Source organism: Stomoxys calcitrans, chromosome 4 (genome assembly GCF_963082655.1).
Source record: "Stomoxys calcitrans chromosome 4, idStoCalc2.1, whole genome shotgun sequence".
Lineage (NCBI taxonomy): Eukaryota > Metazoa > Arthropoda > Insecta > Diptera > Muscidae > Stomoxys > Stomoxys calcitrans.
Window position 1 is genome coordinate 73,896,774 of NC_081555.1, and position 19,069 is coordinate 73,915,842.

General features: G+C 37.4%; 1 protein-coding gene across 4 annotated transcripts in view; it reads right to left on the minus strand.

The window, feature by feature from the left end:
* Positions 1-19,069, minus strand: part of LOC106086286 (uncharacterized) — a 245,847-nt gene that overhangs the window by 198,835 nt on the left and 27,943 nt on the right. For all 4 annotated transcript variants that reach the window (XM_059368154.1, XM_059368155.1, XM_059368156.1 and 1 more), the window contains exon 2: positions 17,528-17,697. In XM_059368154.1, the coding sequence (XP_059224137.1) occupies positions 17,528-17,554 (27 nt within the window). In that variant the 5' untranslated portion in view covers positions 17,555-17,697. The remainder of the gene's footprint in view (positions 1-17,527; positions 17,698-19,069) is intronic.

The window sequence follows — 19,069 nt, forward strand, 5'->3', positions numbered from 1 at the left end:
TTGTTTAATTTGATAAAAGATGTAAAGAAATATTTACCATAGGGATTTCTGTGGAAGTCGAATATCTATTAAAAAATAGTCATAATTATTTGGGTGTAGACGGGGGGAAGAGACAGCCTTGTGGGGTTCGTTAGTTCTTTAGTGTGATAAGTCGCAACTTGAATGTTTAGAAGAAAATTTGCAACTTTAAATCAGATTTAAAATTGCACCCAATGAATCAAAACTCATACCAGGTCTTAAGGTCACAGCTAATCCTTATACATATACAAATATTTTAGCTAGGCCATCGGCATCCTCTATAATGTCCAACGAATGTCTCGCTTGTTAAGTGACTTGGTGTTTCTGGAGGTTCTATGTTCTCCTCTGGTTTAAACATCAGCGGTTGAAAAAATTTTGTTGTGCCAAGTAAATTTTTCAAGTTTTCCAGAAAACAAACTCGAATTCTGCCATCGTATACGATACGATGCCCTACAATATGTAGTATACGTACGTAGTACAGTGAATAAAAATCGCTTTGAAGAAAATCGGCTAATTGAGGGAGTCAGGAACATGGCAGTCTTTGGATTTGGGGAACTCATCGATTCTGCTTACGGTTGCAACTACGGCGACCCTACGGTCTCTCTTCCTTCACATTCTTACTATGTAGAACGAACACTCCTACTCTGGAAATTCTTTTAAAACGCAACCAGAAAGCCTTTGTTGTTTTATGAATGTCAAAATCTAGCCAGAAATTGGTAAAACAAAACTGCGAAAGTAATTCATAATGATTCAAAGTAGCCTTATGTTCTCTGTTAAGCAAAAAGCAATTTCACACTTTTATTTGGATAAAAAAATAGTTTCTCTGTCTAATTTGCATTATAATCTTCTAAAGACAGCCGTTTAGCATATCAAATTCTTATAGTGTTTGGCATCAAAGCATTCTTCTCAAAACACAAAAGTAGTTTAGTATGACGAAACGTGCGTAGACTAGCAAACAAATCAAGGCCACTTTGAACAAAATCAAGATTCATGGAAGGTGAAAGATCAACTCAAATTCATACAATGAATTCTCAGGCGAGAAGAAGAATATCAGAAGAAACTCTGAGAAATGGATTCACTTGCTTCCTATTCACATGCAAGCTCAATGGCTTCGCAGTTTAAATCAAGCCCCACTTGAAAGAGAAACGAACCAAAAATGCAAATGATAAGGTAGCACAAATGTTCTTTTATTATAAATCCTATAAAATCTAGCTATCTCAAATTTTGAATTGTCATTATTTCCTGGCAAGGCAATAAGATGGGTGGCGGCAGCAACAGCAGCACTACAATGAAGTATGACTTGGTAAAATAAAAGAACAACTTTCTTTTTCTCTAATTAAATGGAAGAAAAATGAAAGATAGCAAGCTGGCATGTACGTACAGGCAAAACAATGAAATTCATTCTTGGGAAAAAGCACTCATGAACTGGAGAAAACATTACAGCCGCACTTCAATGGTTGGCTCTTTTATTGTATGTCAAAAAATTTTCCTTTCCCCATGAGGTTAGTCATGTTAGCAAAGGCGTAGTATTGTAGAATGGGTATGCTTTTGTAGTTACATGCTATATATGCCGTAAAAAACTATGATTCCCATGTCCGAACGATCAATTTCGACACACAAGCTTTGAAATGTCTTCCTCCACTTGTTCTTCCAATCAAAATTTAGATCTCCTAAGCGTTATTTTCTTGTTTATAAGTGTTAATATGATTTAAGCAGATATTTTGCCTACTGCTATTTGAAATCATTAAAATTTATTAAATTATAGAAAATTTCGTTACATTGTATTCTGAAAACTATTAAATTAAAAGATAAATATAATATATAATGATTTTGTTCAACGGAAGTTACTTGGCGCAGAGCTTATGGAAGTCTTAATAGAACACTACGTGTAAGTCAAGTCGGATAAATTTTCGCTATTCGGAAGTCAAATGGCTCTCTCTACCAATTTAAGGAAGTCAAATCTGGAGATTGGTTTAAATTGAAGCCAAACAAGGACCGATTGGCCCGTTAACAATCCCAACCGACCTACACTAATAAAAGTAGTTGTGTACAATTTCTAGCACCTAGATGTACTCCTTGGAGGTTAGCATGTCGCAGAGTTTAGCATGCCTGCCAATGACGCCGAACACCAGGGTTCAAATCTCGGCGTGAACAAAAATGCAAATTTGCCCATGAACATTTCATTAAGGAACAGGTACAATCTTCTTACATATCACTGAGTGCCTCACAGAAACAAGACATAACGTTTTCAATCCATGTACAAATGAATGATGTTATTGAAAGCAACATGTAATCTGTGTTGACTCGATGAATCGCAGTTAATGAAAAGTTCGCATCCATATATCAATCCTGGGACAGGGAAAGTTTTCGGGACAGGGAATGTGTGATCCATAAAGATCGCAATTTACCATAAATTTGGCCAACAGCCACATTCACATGATTTGACCAAGTTAGTGACGCATGTTTTTCGCCTCGGACACGACGTTCATCCTTTGATTATTTATAAAGACATCAGGAGTCCTTAATGAAATCTTTTTGTTTTTATGGATGACCAAGCATTTGGATTTCTGTGGATTCAACAACATACCATTAGCAGTTGCCCACTTATAAACTCTGGAAATATCCTCATTAAGTTTCTCAAAACAATCATTGACATCATCAATAAAACCGTTTCGAAAGATTTGAACGTCGTCAGCATACAAGAGGACTTGACTATGGAGTAATTGGTTGGTAAGATCATTTGCGTAGAAAAAAAAACAATAGTGACCCCATTATCGAAGACCTGTGAAACTCCTTTATCCAACTGTAAAGGCACAGTACTAATATAAGATCTTATTAATTTTGCTGCAGTCTGATTGAAGTTAAAGAATCTCTGAAGTTTCATACATAAATTCTGGTGATCAACAGAATCAAAAGATTTGAAATGATCGATAAGTACTAAAACACCCACCTTTTTATCATCTATAACGTTTCTGATGGATTCCGAAACTTCAACCAAAGCACTAATACAATTGTTATCAGCACGGAAACCAGTCTGTCTTTCAGACCAAAAGGACTCGACGTTGAGATAATCCGATGTTTACCTATGTTAGATTTCCTCGAACATCTTAGAGAGATAACATATAGGACAATTAGATTTCGGGAAAGGAATAATGTTCGCATGTTACCAAGCAGTCGGATAAACACTCAAACACAGAATGATGTTAAAAAAGTGTGTCAAATAAGGAAAATGTGTGGAAGGATTATATGTATGAATCTGGGTTCGATATCATGAATCTGGGTTCGATATGAATCTGGGTTCGATATCATCAAGACCCACAGCATTCGAATTTACCAATGTAAAACTATCCAAAATTTCGACACATCTGAACTCAAATCCACTGCCATTTTCAACGTTATCCGCAGGGCCAGAGTTATTCTCCAAGGAAGAGACGTCCTTAATAACCTTCCACTTGCTTATAGCAATCCCATGGCAGCCGGTTGTACGTACCGGATTGACCCGATGGAGTACTTCACCGACAAGGGCTGCCGCCTCAGTGTACAATACACTGCTACAACAACAACAACAACTTCCTTATAGCATCTATAGCATTAATTCGATAAGTAGGATTCCAAGTTCGATGGTTTCTTGCGGTACGAAATTCCTCATTAAAATCCGACAAATGCTGGCGTCATTTGTAAGGTGTCCAGCCATGTTAAAACTTCTCTAATAGGTGGTGTCACACTGTGGCACGCAGTTCAGACTCGGCATAAAAATGGAGGCGCCATATCATTGAACTAAAACTTGTTTATGACTGCATTCTTTGATGTGAGGAAAGAACAGATATCGGATACAAACGGATACCTCAAATATCATTACGATAAAAAATAAACAAGTACTGATGATGAAGTTATTTATAAAGAAAGTTTAAATTTAGGCGGAGCCGACGATATGATATTCTACAGTCGTTCAATATTTGTATAGGGTTCAAAAGTCGGGATTTTCTATCATTTTTTCGCAATAGTCGGGACAGCCACAGAAAGTCGGGATAATCCCGACCATCTGACAAGCCTAGAGTTCGTCGATGTTAGCGAAATTTTGTTTTCACTTTTATGGTAATCCAAGAACACTGGTATATCTGTCACATGAAATGGTTCGGCGAGTGAAGGATGAATTCAATCAAATCAACTCCATAGTGGTAATCAAATGGTCAAAGATACGAAAATATCCCATGAATGGATGTATCATATATTGAAAAACGAGCTCAAGGTAAAGCCTTACATGTTCCAAAAAGCACACGATCTAACACCAAAGCAAAAAAAAAATAGACTTGAAAGGGCAAAGATGTTGCTGCGCTTGCACGTATTGAATTTCTGAACATCATGTTCTCTGACGAGAACATTTTTCCAGTTTAACAATTCGTAATCAATCAAACTGCCACCCGAAATAATTTTCCTTCTTAACTAATGGGCAGCAGTTACCATCGATGGCCGCTCTCCAATCGTTTTTGTCGAGCCTGGCGTCCAAGTAAATGCGATATATTGTCGGGAAAATATTTTGAAAGCTGATTTGAAGCCGTGGGCATGCAACAAGACACGTCAAATAAAACACGTGTAAACAATGAATGGCTAAATATCATCTTCCGCACTTCATTTCTTCTCAACAGTGGCTTTTCAATTCGCCAAATGTCAATGCGATGGACTTTTTATTTGGTCTATTTTAGAGAAAAAGGGATGCTAGTATGGATGCGCGGGAGAAAGCTACTGCACTGCAGCTTGCAACTCGTTTTTTAACCGACTCAGAGCAATCGTCATGGCAAAAGGTAGGAAGATCAGACAAAAAATGAATGAATTCTAAAAGAATTATGAATCAATAAAAAATTTTGCCGTTAACTTTAGCTAATAAAACTAGAATTTTTTTATACTTCTTAATAAATATTTCCTTAGAAGTTGAATGCAATCATCATTGATTTTAACCCTCAGTTGAAATTTTTTAAACTACGCCAATGCTTGTTTGTCGCCACCAAAGAAAGATGATACATATGGAATTTTAATAAAAAAATTCTAAACAAACAATAAACTTTCAATTTGCTAAGAAAATTACAGACCATCAAAAGCAAATACTGTCACTGCCAATGTCACTGCCACTACAGTACAACGATTGAAAAAAAAAAATATTCTTAATACGAGCCCCATCATCGACTGTGTATGTGAAGTTTTTGGGTATCATCGTATCGAATATCATTTGTACCGTCGTTTCCTCCATTGTTTATTCATATCGAACATATTTTTGTAGACTATCTACCATTCGATATTTATAGCCCAGTGCTGTAGAGAAAAAAGAAAAAGAAAGTACAATCATGTACGAGTAATACTACAAAGTACTTTATGCGCTTTGATTTGCTGATACCATGTTCCAGTTGCTCTGTCTGTCTGTCCCTCCCCTCCTTCATCGACAAATGTTCAAGTCACGTTTTTTGCCAACTACAGCTTTCAGTGTGAAACTGAATTTTATAAAAAAAAAGAAACCCACCATAGACGATTCCCCTTGTTCGTTAGTTTGTTTTGCTGGTCATACCTTCATTTTGAAATGTTTAACAACAAAGCCGGTAAAATTAATTCACAGTTGTTTGGGTTTCCTATAGAAAAACTTATGTGTACACCTTGCTCCATTTACAGCTGATATTGGGTTATAAAGTAACCTTATATTCTTTTGGGAAAGTTAAAGTTCAATCAAATGGTTAGGACGAAACTTTTGAAGAATAAAGCAATAGTTTTTTCCCAAGAACTAAAAAAAACATAGAACAAGATTAAAAATTTAAAAAAAAAATTTAAACGCTTTTTATATGGTTGTTACTACGCTTACAAAGCATTTCAACAAGGAATCAAAATTATACATTTAATCTGTGTTCTAACAGAAACACCATGAATAAAAAAGATTTGACATGCTGACTTTAAAAATGTTCGTGGTAACGCAATGAATGCAGAACGCAATGAGCATTGAAAAATATTCAGAGAGTTTTCCAACCAACTCACAGAAAATGTAATTATCTGTAAAGGAGTTTTTAAAATTTTGTATAAATATATAATTTTCATAGAAAACCAGCTGATCCGGTGTGTTTAGCTACATCCATAAGTTATATTCCCGTTTTAACTCTCAAATATTTTTCATTAGAATACCATATAATACCGTTTGGTATACATGTTCATTTGGGGTATAATTTTGGAGTGAAGCGACCCCCCGTGAATTGACCCTACCCAAATTGGGGTAGTGCGGCTTTCCTGGGACTTGAACCCACATTTTTATATTAGTTTTGTATTCTACTTCGAATCATCTTTCATTTGATACCCATATTGCCCCAATCGGTAGACATGTATTTTTTGGGTGGCTTGTCCTACAATATATACTATCAAGCTGTAACTGTATCACAAAATTAAGACCGCTAACTCAACCCGTAAACAAAGTACCGCTTTGTACGTTTTTATGGACCTGGACGAAATTAAAAAGAAAAACTCTTCTAGTTGTCTAAAAAATACTGTCAAAGTGTACGTGTATCCAATATTTCAGAGCTGTAGCTCAATCTGTAAAGTACCATGTTGTACGTTTTAGTAACTTAATGTACGAATTTCCAAAAATTCTTCCAGTCGCCCGGTATATACTCTCAAGGTGTAACTGCATCTCAATTTTGGGAGCTTTAGCTCAATACGTAAAGAATGTAACATTCGGTACGCTTTAGAACCTAAAAAAATCTCCCAGTTGTCCGATATATTCTCTCAAGGTGAACCTGTATCCCAAATTTTAGAGCTCTAGCTTAATCTGTAAAGAAAGTACTATTTTGTACGCTTTAGTACCTAAGTGAACGAATATCATCAAGTAAGAGCGTGCTAAGTTCGACCGAATATTATATGCCCTCCACCATGGATCACATTTGTTAAGTTATTTGCGCGGTATCTCTCTTTAGGCAAAAAAAGAATAATGGATAAGAATTGTTATGCTATTGGAGCTACATCAAGTTATAGTCCGATTCGGACCATAAATGAATTGAATGTTGAAGACCATAGTAGAAGTCGTTGGTTAATATTTTTGTCCATTCGGATAAGAATTGCGCCTTGTAGGGGCTCAAGAAGTATAATAGGGAGATCGGTTTATATGGGACCACATTGGACACGTACGTTGAAGGTCATGGGAGAAGCCGTTGTAAAAATTTCAGCCAAATCGGATAAGGTCGAGGGTATAAAGAAATCTTCTAGTTACCCTTAATGGGAGGGCTGCCTTTTGTATTTCGGGATTGGATAACCCTTGTAGTGCAATCTGCCAACTGACAGCTCTATCGTAAAGCTTGACATTTTTAAGGTTATACCAACTCGGAACGTTTTGAAATACGAGCACTATTTGTGTTGTTTACAGCAACTTATAAGATTAATTGCACCCAAAAAATGGAATTAAATCGTGAACATTTTCGTGCGATTTTTTTTACAATTTTCGACGTGGATTTTGTCAACAACAGTGCATCGATGAACTTAATTCAATTTTTGGCGATTTACGCGAATATGACCGAAAGTAAACAGCAGTCGACTGTATGGGTGTTTCGAGATAAGCCAAATCAAAAAAAAAGTTGCTCGCGCACGGAGCACTTCCAAGTAAATGATCGCCTGTTTCTTCGGAAAAACTGGAAATGTCGCAATTGTTTGCCTGTTGTCTTCCAGGAAAACCAACCGCCGAAGACGGATCACTCTTCCCCACGACAATGCGAGCTCTCACACATCGACTCAAGCAGCTGCATATTTGAGCACTCAAAACATCGATTTGATGAGTCATCCGCGGTATAGTCCTGACTTGGCACCGCATGACTTCCTTTTATTCCCGTACGTAAAAAATAAAATGAAAGGTGAACGTTTTTCGACAACTGAAGAAGCGGTTGATGCGTTCAGAATGCATATTTTGGAGCAAAAGAGTATAGATCTTTATGGGAAATATTTTGAAAAACAATAAAGCGATTTTCAATGATAATATTTGTATTTGTTCTCTAATCCCGAAATATAAAAGGTAACCCTCGTATACTGTCAAGGAGTAATTGTATTCTAATTTGGAGAGCTGTAGCTCAATCTTTAAAAAACGTAGCATATTGTATGTTTCGGTACTTAAATGTACGAATTCTAAAACAATATTCTAATCACCCAACATATACTGCCAAGGTGTTTCTGTATTCCAAATTGCAAAGCTCTATCTCAATCCGTAAAAGAAAGTAAAAATTACGGCACTATTAGTAAATATCGTATTCTTTTTAAGACTTCTATATTTTTCCGGAATTCTTAGTTTTAGCTGTCGTCTTTCGTTGTAGTCGACTATTGTGAAACTATTATTGGTACCAATATGTACGAATTTTAGAAAAATCAATTTGTCACCCATTATATATTCCTTAGCTGTAGGTAACATGCCAAATTTCAGAACTTTACCGCAATCTTTAAAAAAAGTACCAATTTTGGCACCAAATGTACTTTTTTTCTTGTCTCCAGTACTATTTTTTTTTTTCATTAAGTTTCTCTCTATCCATATAATTTTGCAACAGCATGATTTAAGCAACATTTCAAATTTCCAGATTTTTTCATTGACCCTGATGAAAGTTTACCAATGTCGAACATATTTTGATACCTAAATGTACAAATTTTAGAAAACTCAACTTAGTTTGCCTTAGTATACTTAGTACCAAAATTCATAGCTCTAGCTCAATATCGTGATTCTAGCTTTAGCCGTTTGGACTGAGCAGTGATCAGTTCGTCAGCCAATCAGCCAATCACACGTCTCTTTCACATCAAAATTCGGATTTCATGTAAATTTTTTTAATATTTAAAAAAAAAATATTTTGCTTAATATTTTATCAAAATTACAAGTTATTATACCCTCCACCATTGGATGGGGTTCTACTAATTTCGTCAATATGTTTGTAACTCCTCGAAATATTCGTCTAAAACCCCATAAAGTATATATATTCTTGATCGTCGTGTCATTTTAAGTCGAACTTGCCATGTCCGTCCGTCTGTCTGTCGAAAGCACGCTTACTTTCGAAGGAGTAAAGCTAGCCGCTTGAAATTTTGAACATATACTTCTTATTAGTGTAGGTCGGTTGAGATTGTAAATGGGCTATATCGGTCCACGTGTTGATATAGTTGCCATATAAACCGATCTGGGATCTTGACTTCTTGAGCCGCTAGAGGGCACAATTCTTATCCGATTTGGCTGAAATTTTGCATGAGGCGTTTTATAATGACTTCCAACAGCTGTGCTGGTTGAAATCGGTCCATAACCTGATATAGCTGTCATATAAACCTATCTGGGTCTAGAGTGCGCAATTCCCATCCGAATTGCCTGAAATTTTGCACGACGTGTTTTGTTATGACATCCAACAACTGTATTAAAAACGATACAAATCGGTTCATAACTTGATATAGCTGCCATATGAACCGATCTAGGGTCTTAACTTCATGAGCCACTAGAGGGCGCAATTATTATTCGATTCAGCTGAAATGAGTGTTATAACAAAACGTCTCATGCAACGTTTTGTTATAACATTCAACAACTGTGCTAAGAATAGTTCAAATAGGTCCATAACCTGATATAGCTGACATATAAACCGATATGGGATCTTGACATCTTGAGCCTCTAAAAGGCGCAATTATTATCCAATTTGGTTGAAATTTTGTACAACGTCTTCTCACATGACCTTTAATATACGTGTCGAGTAAGGCATGAATCGGTTTATAGCCTAATACAGCTCCCCCATAAATCGATCTCCCTATTCTACTTCTTCAGCCCCTAAAGTGCACAATTCTTATTAGATTTGGCTGAAATTTTACACAATAACTTCTACTATGGTCTCCAATATTAAATATTCTTGTATCCTTTGTTTGCCTAAAAAGAGATACCGTGGAAAGAGTTCGACAAATGTGATCCATGGTGGAGGGTATATAAGATTCCGCCCGGCCGAAATTAGCACGCTTTTACTTGTTTTACATTAAGTTTTTCTACACTTTAGATTAAAATCTACGTTTTCCACTAAGTGACTGCATTTTTTTGCGTTTTTAAAAAATGCTATAACAAGATTTTGATATGAATGTGAATAAATGGTACGTAAAATGTCTATCAAAAATATGCAATTATTAAAAATATTTTAGGTACTTTTTCCTGTCAGTAAAAAAAATTTCTATGAAAAAATTAAACCTCAATGTACGCAGTGTACAGTTTTTGTGATGAGTAACATAAATAACTACAAAAAGCGACGTTACCAAGTATTATTAAGCCAAAACGATTTCGAAGATAACACCCCATTGCTCGATAGCAATTGAATCACCACCCGCAACACCACCAAACTCTGGGCGATCAAATTTCATTAATACGCCATGTCTGAATGTGGTGTTTCTTACTCCCCCTCCGTAGGTGAAGGAGTAGCTTTATTATATTTTGCTAACAATACAAGCGAATAATAAAAGTAGAAATAAAAATAGAAAAAAAATTCATTCAAACACTTAAAAATCAAAGCAATTGTGTTATTGAGGTAGAAATTATAAATGATTAGAAATAGCGTTGGATAGGTAAGTACGAGAAGTGCTAATCATTCAACACTATTGTCTGAGGTCGAGAAAAGCTCGTATACACCGACCCTTGGCCAAAGTGGGTCGACTGATAGAATTGAAGTTCGGTTTGGAGTATCTGAAGTTGTTTGTGTAGAAAATTGTGGCAAATTACATTTCGCAATAATAGGTTAATAGGAATTTTGTGTTTACTTTATTTTATTTCACCAACGTTCAGCGATAACAATGTTTAGAAATGTATTTTGTTTTTGCGCAAGTGTGCTTTTAAATATGTTTTATTAGCCGGGACAAAGTCATAATGCATTGCATTTTAGCAATGTACTATAAAATGGTGAAATAATGTGTTACCAAATGTTCTTTGTTACTTGTACGATATTTCTAAAGAGAAGTATAAAGGTTTTAAAAAAATATATTGCATTTTATCGACAAAGATAAAGAGATCACTGAACTTGGCGAGGGACTTCATTAAAACAAAAGAATTTGATTGGCTAAAAATATTAGGCGTTCTCGCCACATTTCATTATGCGTTAGATCCATTATATAATGGTAAGATGAAGAAGTCATCATGGTATCAAATAACATAGAGATTTCTAAAAAATATTTCAACGAAAATTCCATGAACTCTTCTGTCTGAAGAATAGCTATTTTACGGTTAAAAAAAAATTCAAAGAAATATGCATTCACTATTTACTGTTTAGGTTAGGCTAAAACCACCAGTTAAGGTAAAACCTTATGGTACGCTTCGAACATCCCAAAAATATCTGTATCTCGGAATAGGTATTACCTATTACGCAAAAATTTTAAAGCCTTTCAGGAGTAGGCTCAAAATTGACTCCAAAGACCCAATACTGCTGTGGTGGCGTCGGACCGTAGTCGAAAGTAATGTTTCAAGAACACAACCAGTAGTCAGACTAACAAATAAGAAGGAGACGGATAAACCAGAGTAAAGGTGGTGATTCCGATTCAGACTCAGAAAGCGACAGTGACAATGAAACTGTCATCGCAGCCGAATCGAGTGATGAGAACAGCGGGATGACGGCAAAAGTGAGCGAAGGCTTTGGTCAGCTCACAAGAAGACCGAGAAAGCAATCCGGGGCACGACCAAGGAAACTGAGGAGTATGGACCAACAGCGACATCGGGCTAAAGGTCAGGATGATGGAAGAGATAGACGTAAGCAATCATCGATATCGGCAGTGCATTCGGTAGGCCTCCACCAGATCATCGGCTCACGTGGAGGATCTGGTTAACGAGCGGATTTTCGAATATGAGTGGAGCTCTGAAGAGGGTCCACCCATGCAGATGATGAATAGCAAGTATAGAGGGGATATCTTTACACTGCGCTTTGAATCATCACAAAGTCTTGATACCGTCAAAAACTCGTAGGAAAAATCCACACTCCCTGGGGCGCAAAGCTTGACCTGATGAGAAAGTTAAACATCCCCCAGCTCACAAAGGCAACGGTCAAGTCTTCGTGATAAGTTTGGCAAAAACTTAAGGCATGGCGTTCTAGAGGACCAAGTCCATCTTTTTCAAGATTGGGAAGACTAGTATAGGCAAGGGTCTTCATATTGAGACATCAGGCCGTGCAGTTGCAGCACACTCAATACAGCCTAACGAACAGGGGGCCAACGACGAGACCATCACCGACTCTCGCAATATTAGGAAGACTAGGACAAGCAAAGATCCTAGCATTGAAACATCTGGCAGGGCAGGAACAAGAGAATCAATACAGCCTAACAAATAGGGACCCGAGGATCGAACCATCGCCGATTTTCTCAGGATTCGGAAAACTAGGATATGCAAAGGTTCTAATATTGAAACATAAAGCAGTGCAGTGACGGGAAACTCAATGCAGCCTAACAAACAGGGAGCAGACAATCACCCACTCCCAAGAAGCCCACTAATATTAAAACATCAGGCAGTGCAGGGACGGAAAATTCAAAACAGCCTAACGAAAGAGGTTAGATGATGGAACTAACACCGACTATCTCAAGATTCGGAAGACAAGGATATCCAAAGATTCAAGCATTGAAACTTCAGGCAGTGCACTGACGGGAAACTCAATGCATCGTAAAGAACAGGAAGCAGAGGATGAGGCCAACATCCACTCCAAAGAAGCCCATTTACTGGAGAACTAATGATTGAGGTCATCCAGATAAACCTGCACCGGGGCGAGATGGCTACCCATGCTTTTATTGAGAATATCATCAAGGGCAAGATTAGTATTGCCTTAATTCAATGTCCCATCTTCAGAGGAATACTTCCCCTTCCCAAAATACTCTCGAGCGTACAGTGTGAAAGATTAATATCAATATGACTTTAGACCTGGTAAATCTACCATAGACGAGATATTCACACTGCGCCAAATCCTGGAAAATACCCGAGAAGGACAAATCAATAACTACCATGTCTTTATTGACTACAAAGCCACTTTCGATAGTCCTATACGTTCAAAGATATTTCAAGCCATGTCTAAGTTTGGTATCCCTGCGAAATTGATAAGACACTGCAGGATGACACTTGTTAATACACGTTCCTCAGTAAGAAAAGGAAAGAATCTCTTTGACCAATTCAATACAAAACGAGGTTTCAGTCAAGAAGACAGCTTATCGTGTGATCTCTTTAAAATCCTGCTGGACAAGATCCCAGCAATTTTGGTTAAGTTTTACTTCCTACATTAAATGTCATGACTTTAACACAGGGCTGTCGCAAGAAAAATTCTCCTTTTTTTCTTCAGCCGGTCACCGGAACCGGAAATGGGATAATAGATTGAGGATAGGAGCAGGGTATACCATCGCGGTATAATCGAGGCGACGATCGGACAACAAGTGTTGACATCTTTACGGAGAATAAACTGGCCATCAGGGAAATAACAACCAGGACGATAAGGTCAGGAAAAGTATTGGAGTGAAGGAAGCTGATAAACTCCTTCTCTGAGAATGGCACGATCCGCACCGTTTGGTTGGCGGGCCATAGAGGAGTTAGGGCGAATGAAAGAGCAGACCCTTTGGCAGCCAAACGGTAGGTAGGACGATGAAAATCGTACGGGGAGATCTGGATCGTGTGAAGACCGATATTACTGAAAGGAAGTAAGAAGGAGTTCATAACGGAACATATAGGACTACGAGCTGACTTATCAAAAATCGGCGAAGCAAGTGATAGCATGTGTAGGGCATGCGGGGAAGAAGTTGAGACGTAGGAGCATTTCCTATATCATTGCCCGGCTTTCGCGGTTCACAGACACTCAGCACTCAGGTGGGGCCACAATTCCAGACATGAACTACCTTAGATGCGTGGTATGACTCTTGTAAAAACCACGGGATTCCTGACTTGAATTTTCTTCTTCGAGGTTACTTTTTATACCCTCCACCATAGGATGGGGGTATATTAATTTCGTCATTCTGTTTGTAACTACTCGAAATATTCGTCTGAGACCCCATTAAGTATTTATATTCTTGATCGTCGTGACATTTTCAGCCATATCGGTCCATATTTTTATATAGCTGCCATATAAACCGATCTTGGGTCTTGACTTCTTGAGCCTCTACAGGGCGCAATTCTTATCCGATTGATATGAAATTTTGCACGACGTGTTTCGCTATAACTTTCAACAACTGTGCCAAGTATGGTTAAAATCGGTCATAACCTGATATAGCTGCCATATAAACCGATCTTGGGTCTTGATTTCTTGGGTCTCTAGAGGGCGCAATTCTTATCCGATTGGAATGAAATTTTGCACGACGTATTTTGTTATGATATCCAACAACTGTGCCAAGTATGGCCCATCGACCCATAACCTGATATAGCTATTATATAAACAGATCTGGGGACTTGACTTCTTGAGCTTCTAGAGGGCGCAATTATTATCCGATTTTTTTTTGATTTTGCATGAAGTATTTTTTTATGACTTTCAACAACTGTGTCAAATACGGTTCAAATCGGTTCATAAAATCATATAGCTGCCATATAAACCGATCTGGGATCTTGACTTCTTGAACCTCTAGGGGTCGCAATTATTATCCGATTTGCCTGAAATTTTGTACGACGGATCCTCTCATGACCATCAACATACGTGTCTATTATGGTCTGTATCGGTCTATAGCCTGATACAACTCCCATATAAATCGATCTCTCGATTTTACTTTTTGAGCCCCCAAATTCTTATTCGAATTGGCTGGCATTTTGCACAGGTCTCCAACATAAAAATGAATTGTGGTCCGTACCGGACCATATCGTGATATCGCTCTAATAGCGGAGCAAATCTTTTCTTTTATCCTTTTTTTGCCTAAGAAGAGATGCCGGGAAAGAACTCGACAAATGCGATCCATGGTGGAGGGTATATAACTTAGCACGCTTTTACTTGTTAGTATTAAGAGCACGCAAGCCGATTACTGTCCTAGGTGAATGCCCATAGTGACCTACCTCAAAACTAAGTTCCGAAAAATTACACAGTGACAGTTATATTAGTTTGTACCAATAAAACATATTTGATTGTCGCAAAAAATTTCTAAACGTTTCTTATTTTGCGTGTTCGAGAATGCTTTCGTTTCATCGAAGAATATCGTCATCATTGGTCGATCAAAACGAACAGTTACAGCGGTAATAAAAAAAAGCTCAAACAAACGCTAAAGGACGACTCCAAAAATATATTAAATGTTGATAACTACAAATGCGAAATAGTCTGCGACTTTATCCATCACAAGATGACTAGACTCTTGAAATAGATTTAACAGCTGCGGTGGTGACATGAAGCCGTAGAATTTCTCCCTTTGAAAAGGTGGCTTTATGAAAGGCACCTCGCTCTCAAGTATATAAAGAGGCTTGGTGTGAATGATCCTAAGACTCTCACCAAAAATGGGAGAAACTCCCTAAATTGGGCTCCTGGAATGGATATTGGGAGACTATCCGAGATACCCCATGACATGGCAAAGGCACAGTATTCATTCAAGAGAAAGCGGTCACCTGGCGATCAACATTTGGGTTTAAGTACCTTAACTAATGTCGGCGGACTTCTGGAAACAAAAATCGCCTACCTCGGACTCAATCAATAGATAAGGAAAAGATTTTGAAATGGGTCCCCACAAGTCCTGTGGGGACATTGGATCATTAGGTTGTATTACAATCAATGTGTTCGCTTGCGGCATTGGAGGAAACAGAGATGGTGCGAAAAACAGTGTACAACACCCACTTGCGCCGAGTGTGGGTTGCTTGAGAAAACGTATGCCTAAATCAAATGAGCTTCCTTCACATATGGACAAGAGGTAGATTTTTGCAATTTTACCAAAATGCTAAAAGTAAATTTTTGATTTTCGACTTTTTTGATAAAAAGTCAACTTTTCGCTCTTTCGATTTTTTTGATTAAAAATTAACATTTCAAAACGATTTTTCGACTTTTGCAAATTTTCCCACAAGCATTCCCTTAAGGAATAGGGGGCAAACTTCTCGTATATCAGTGAGTGCTGTCCGATTCAAGTTTTAAGCTCAATGATAAGGGACCTCTATTATATAGCCGAGTCTGAACTATTATATAGCCGAGTCTGAACGGCCTGCCATACCTCTTTGAGGAGAAGTATTTATATGGCTTCCATATCATTTCTTGAAATGGCACAGTACCTCGCAAATTTGGCCTGCATTTTAAGGGGATAACCACCGCAGAAATGCTTACGGCGTCATAAACGTACATGCTAACCTCTGCGTCACCGTGGCCACCAAAATTAGAAAAATCTACTGTTACAAAATGTCGGCCAAGGAGGTGCGTCCAGTGGGATATGATAATCACTTAAGTAGGATTGATGGGTAGATGAACAGATTTGTGTTGTGTGGACCCTGGTTACAAACAGGACATACATCTAGTAATGCAAATTTGTCTACGAACATTCCATTACGAAACAGTGCAGTCCGATTCAAGTTTAAGCCCAACGGCGGGGCGTAGGGCCACACCTCTTTATGAAGAAGCTTTACTAACACGACTAGCATTAGAAGAGGATAACCACCGTTAAAAATATTTTCTGATGTTCTCATCAGGATTCGAGTGCCGACGTTAAGCGTCATAGGCCGACTTGCCAACCTCTACGTTGGCTTCCACACACATCAAGCAAGTTGGCAAGAATCCTAGTGGTTAATCAATCATTCAATATGCTCAATTGTTTAGATAAGACATTTACTATGATGACACAGAGTTTCCAAAAACGGGATATTTGTGTATAGCAACATTGGCTTTAGCAGCTTATCTTCTATTTACTTTAGTGTATATTTGATTTTACTGTGATGTGACAGAAACAACTTATTATCGCAAATAATCTCAGCAAATATGATTAAACTGATGACAACTGATAAATTCTCATTACAGGGTATACATAATAGACCATAATAGTCTTTTATCTAAGTCGCCGTTAATTTATTTCACAGCTACTGGTGTCTAGCAGCAGGCAAACGTTTAGGAGTGGCGGAGTAAAGATAAAGGCTAATAAAATTACCCAAAATAAAATGAACGAGCCTAACAAACAAATAGACAAATTGTGGTAAATTAACCAATTAAGTAAATTCAAAACCAGAGACCATTCAGGCATGCGATAAGGCGGAAAACTGTCGATGGCATAAAAAAGCCCAATACAATAAAACATGAAGCCAACAAAACAGAAAACAGCGCTTACCTCCAAAATATTGAATACAAAAACCACCTTAGACGAGAAATATTAGCCCAAAACCGCAATGCCAGCTTAAACAAATTAGAGCGATTTTTCTAAAGATTTAGCATTTAAATGAAATAGGAACAATTTTTTGATCTATGAATAGCACAAAACACAAGCAGTTAGATCTATGAGGTAGGAGCTTATTATTAAAACAGCAACAAAAAACATTTTGTTAATGGGAGGACAAATGGCTGGCTGTTGGTTGGTGAAATATTGGCGGTTAGAATTTCAAATGTTTTCGACTTACCCAAGAATTATCACGAAATTGTGACATTGTTGTTGCAATTTTTTAACTCCAGCTGAATATTTCGTGTTTTTCGCAAATCCAGAATTTAATCCACAAATATTTAATCGACTTGAACTGGAGCAATGCGGTTTTTTGTGCTCAAAACTAATCCGCTTATGTTGACAAATTGACTGAAATTAGACAAACAAACGAAAAAAGATTGAAACAAATTAAATGGAGATAATGAGTATTTAAGAACAATTCATAAACTTTATTTTGAGAATTTTAGGCTTTTGTGTTGAGCTCATAGATTTTAATAAATTTTTCTATTTAAGAAATCTAAAAAAGACGATTATTAATCATCTAGAAGTTTTATCATTTGTAACACATTGAAATATTCATTTCCGATGACATATTCATGATCGATGTAAAATTCTAATACAATTTAGCCCTGCCCGCCCGACCGTCGGTTTGTTGAAATCACGCTACAGTCTTTAACAAGTTACCCACCACCATGGATTCCGCTAAAAATTGTCTCTTGTTAACTCAGTTTGTATTTGAAATATTTTGTAACAAACGAATCGGGATTGATCGACACTTCTATGGTGTTAAGAAGTCATATCGGTGTATCAATTTAAAGGAGCCTATGTAAATTAATGAATCTATCTGGGTAGGATTTGATGAGGAGGACACAAGTGTTCTTCACGTACCAAATTTAAGCCGAATCCGATGACCATTGAGGATTTTAGGAGATCAAAAAATCAAATCCTGGGACCAATGTATATGGAGGCTACATCAGTTTATAAACCGAGCAGAAGTCTTTATGCCAAATTTCAGCTAAATCGGAAATTAAGGCCTCTAGGAGCTTAAGAAAACAAAACTTTGGATCGGTTTATATGGGGTCTAAATCCAAATCTGAACCAATATGTCCGATTTGCTATCCCCAACGACATACATCAATAAGAAGCATCGGTGCAAAATTTCAAACGACAATGTATGTACTCTATAGCGCATCAGATCAATATTTTGAGGTGTTGCAAATGGAATGACCAGATTAGTGTATCGCCCATCCTATTGTGGTGGGTATACAAATGAAGATAAAGTGGTGAAACTCTACACAGATAATATTTTTAGGCAGGTTAAATTTGAAAACAAGCTATATGGGAATATATCTTAATAAAGTCGGCGCAATTATTAACAGATTTCGCACTCCTTTCGGTTTCGACTCTTTGACATCTGTGCAGTGTATGGTCCAGCTCTTTGCTGACTACGACTCGCAAAGTCAGCGCAAATTGTCGTTTTTGGTAGGTTCCTACGAAAATTGGTATTTTTATACCCTTCACCATAGGATGGGGGGTATACTAATTTCGTCATTCTGTTTGTAACTACTCGAAATATTCGTCTGAGACCCCATAAAGTATATATATTCTTGATCGTCGTGACATTTTATGTCGATCTAGCCATGTCCGTCCGTCCGTCTGTCTGTCGAAAGCACGCTAACTTCCGAAGGAGTAAAGCTAGCCGCTTGAAGAAAGAAAAAGAACTCGACAAATGCGATCCATG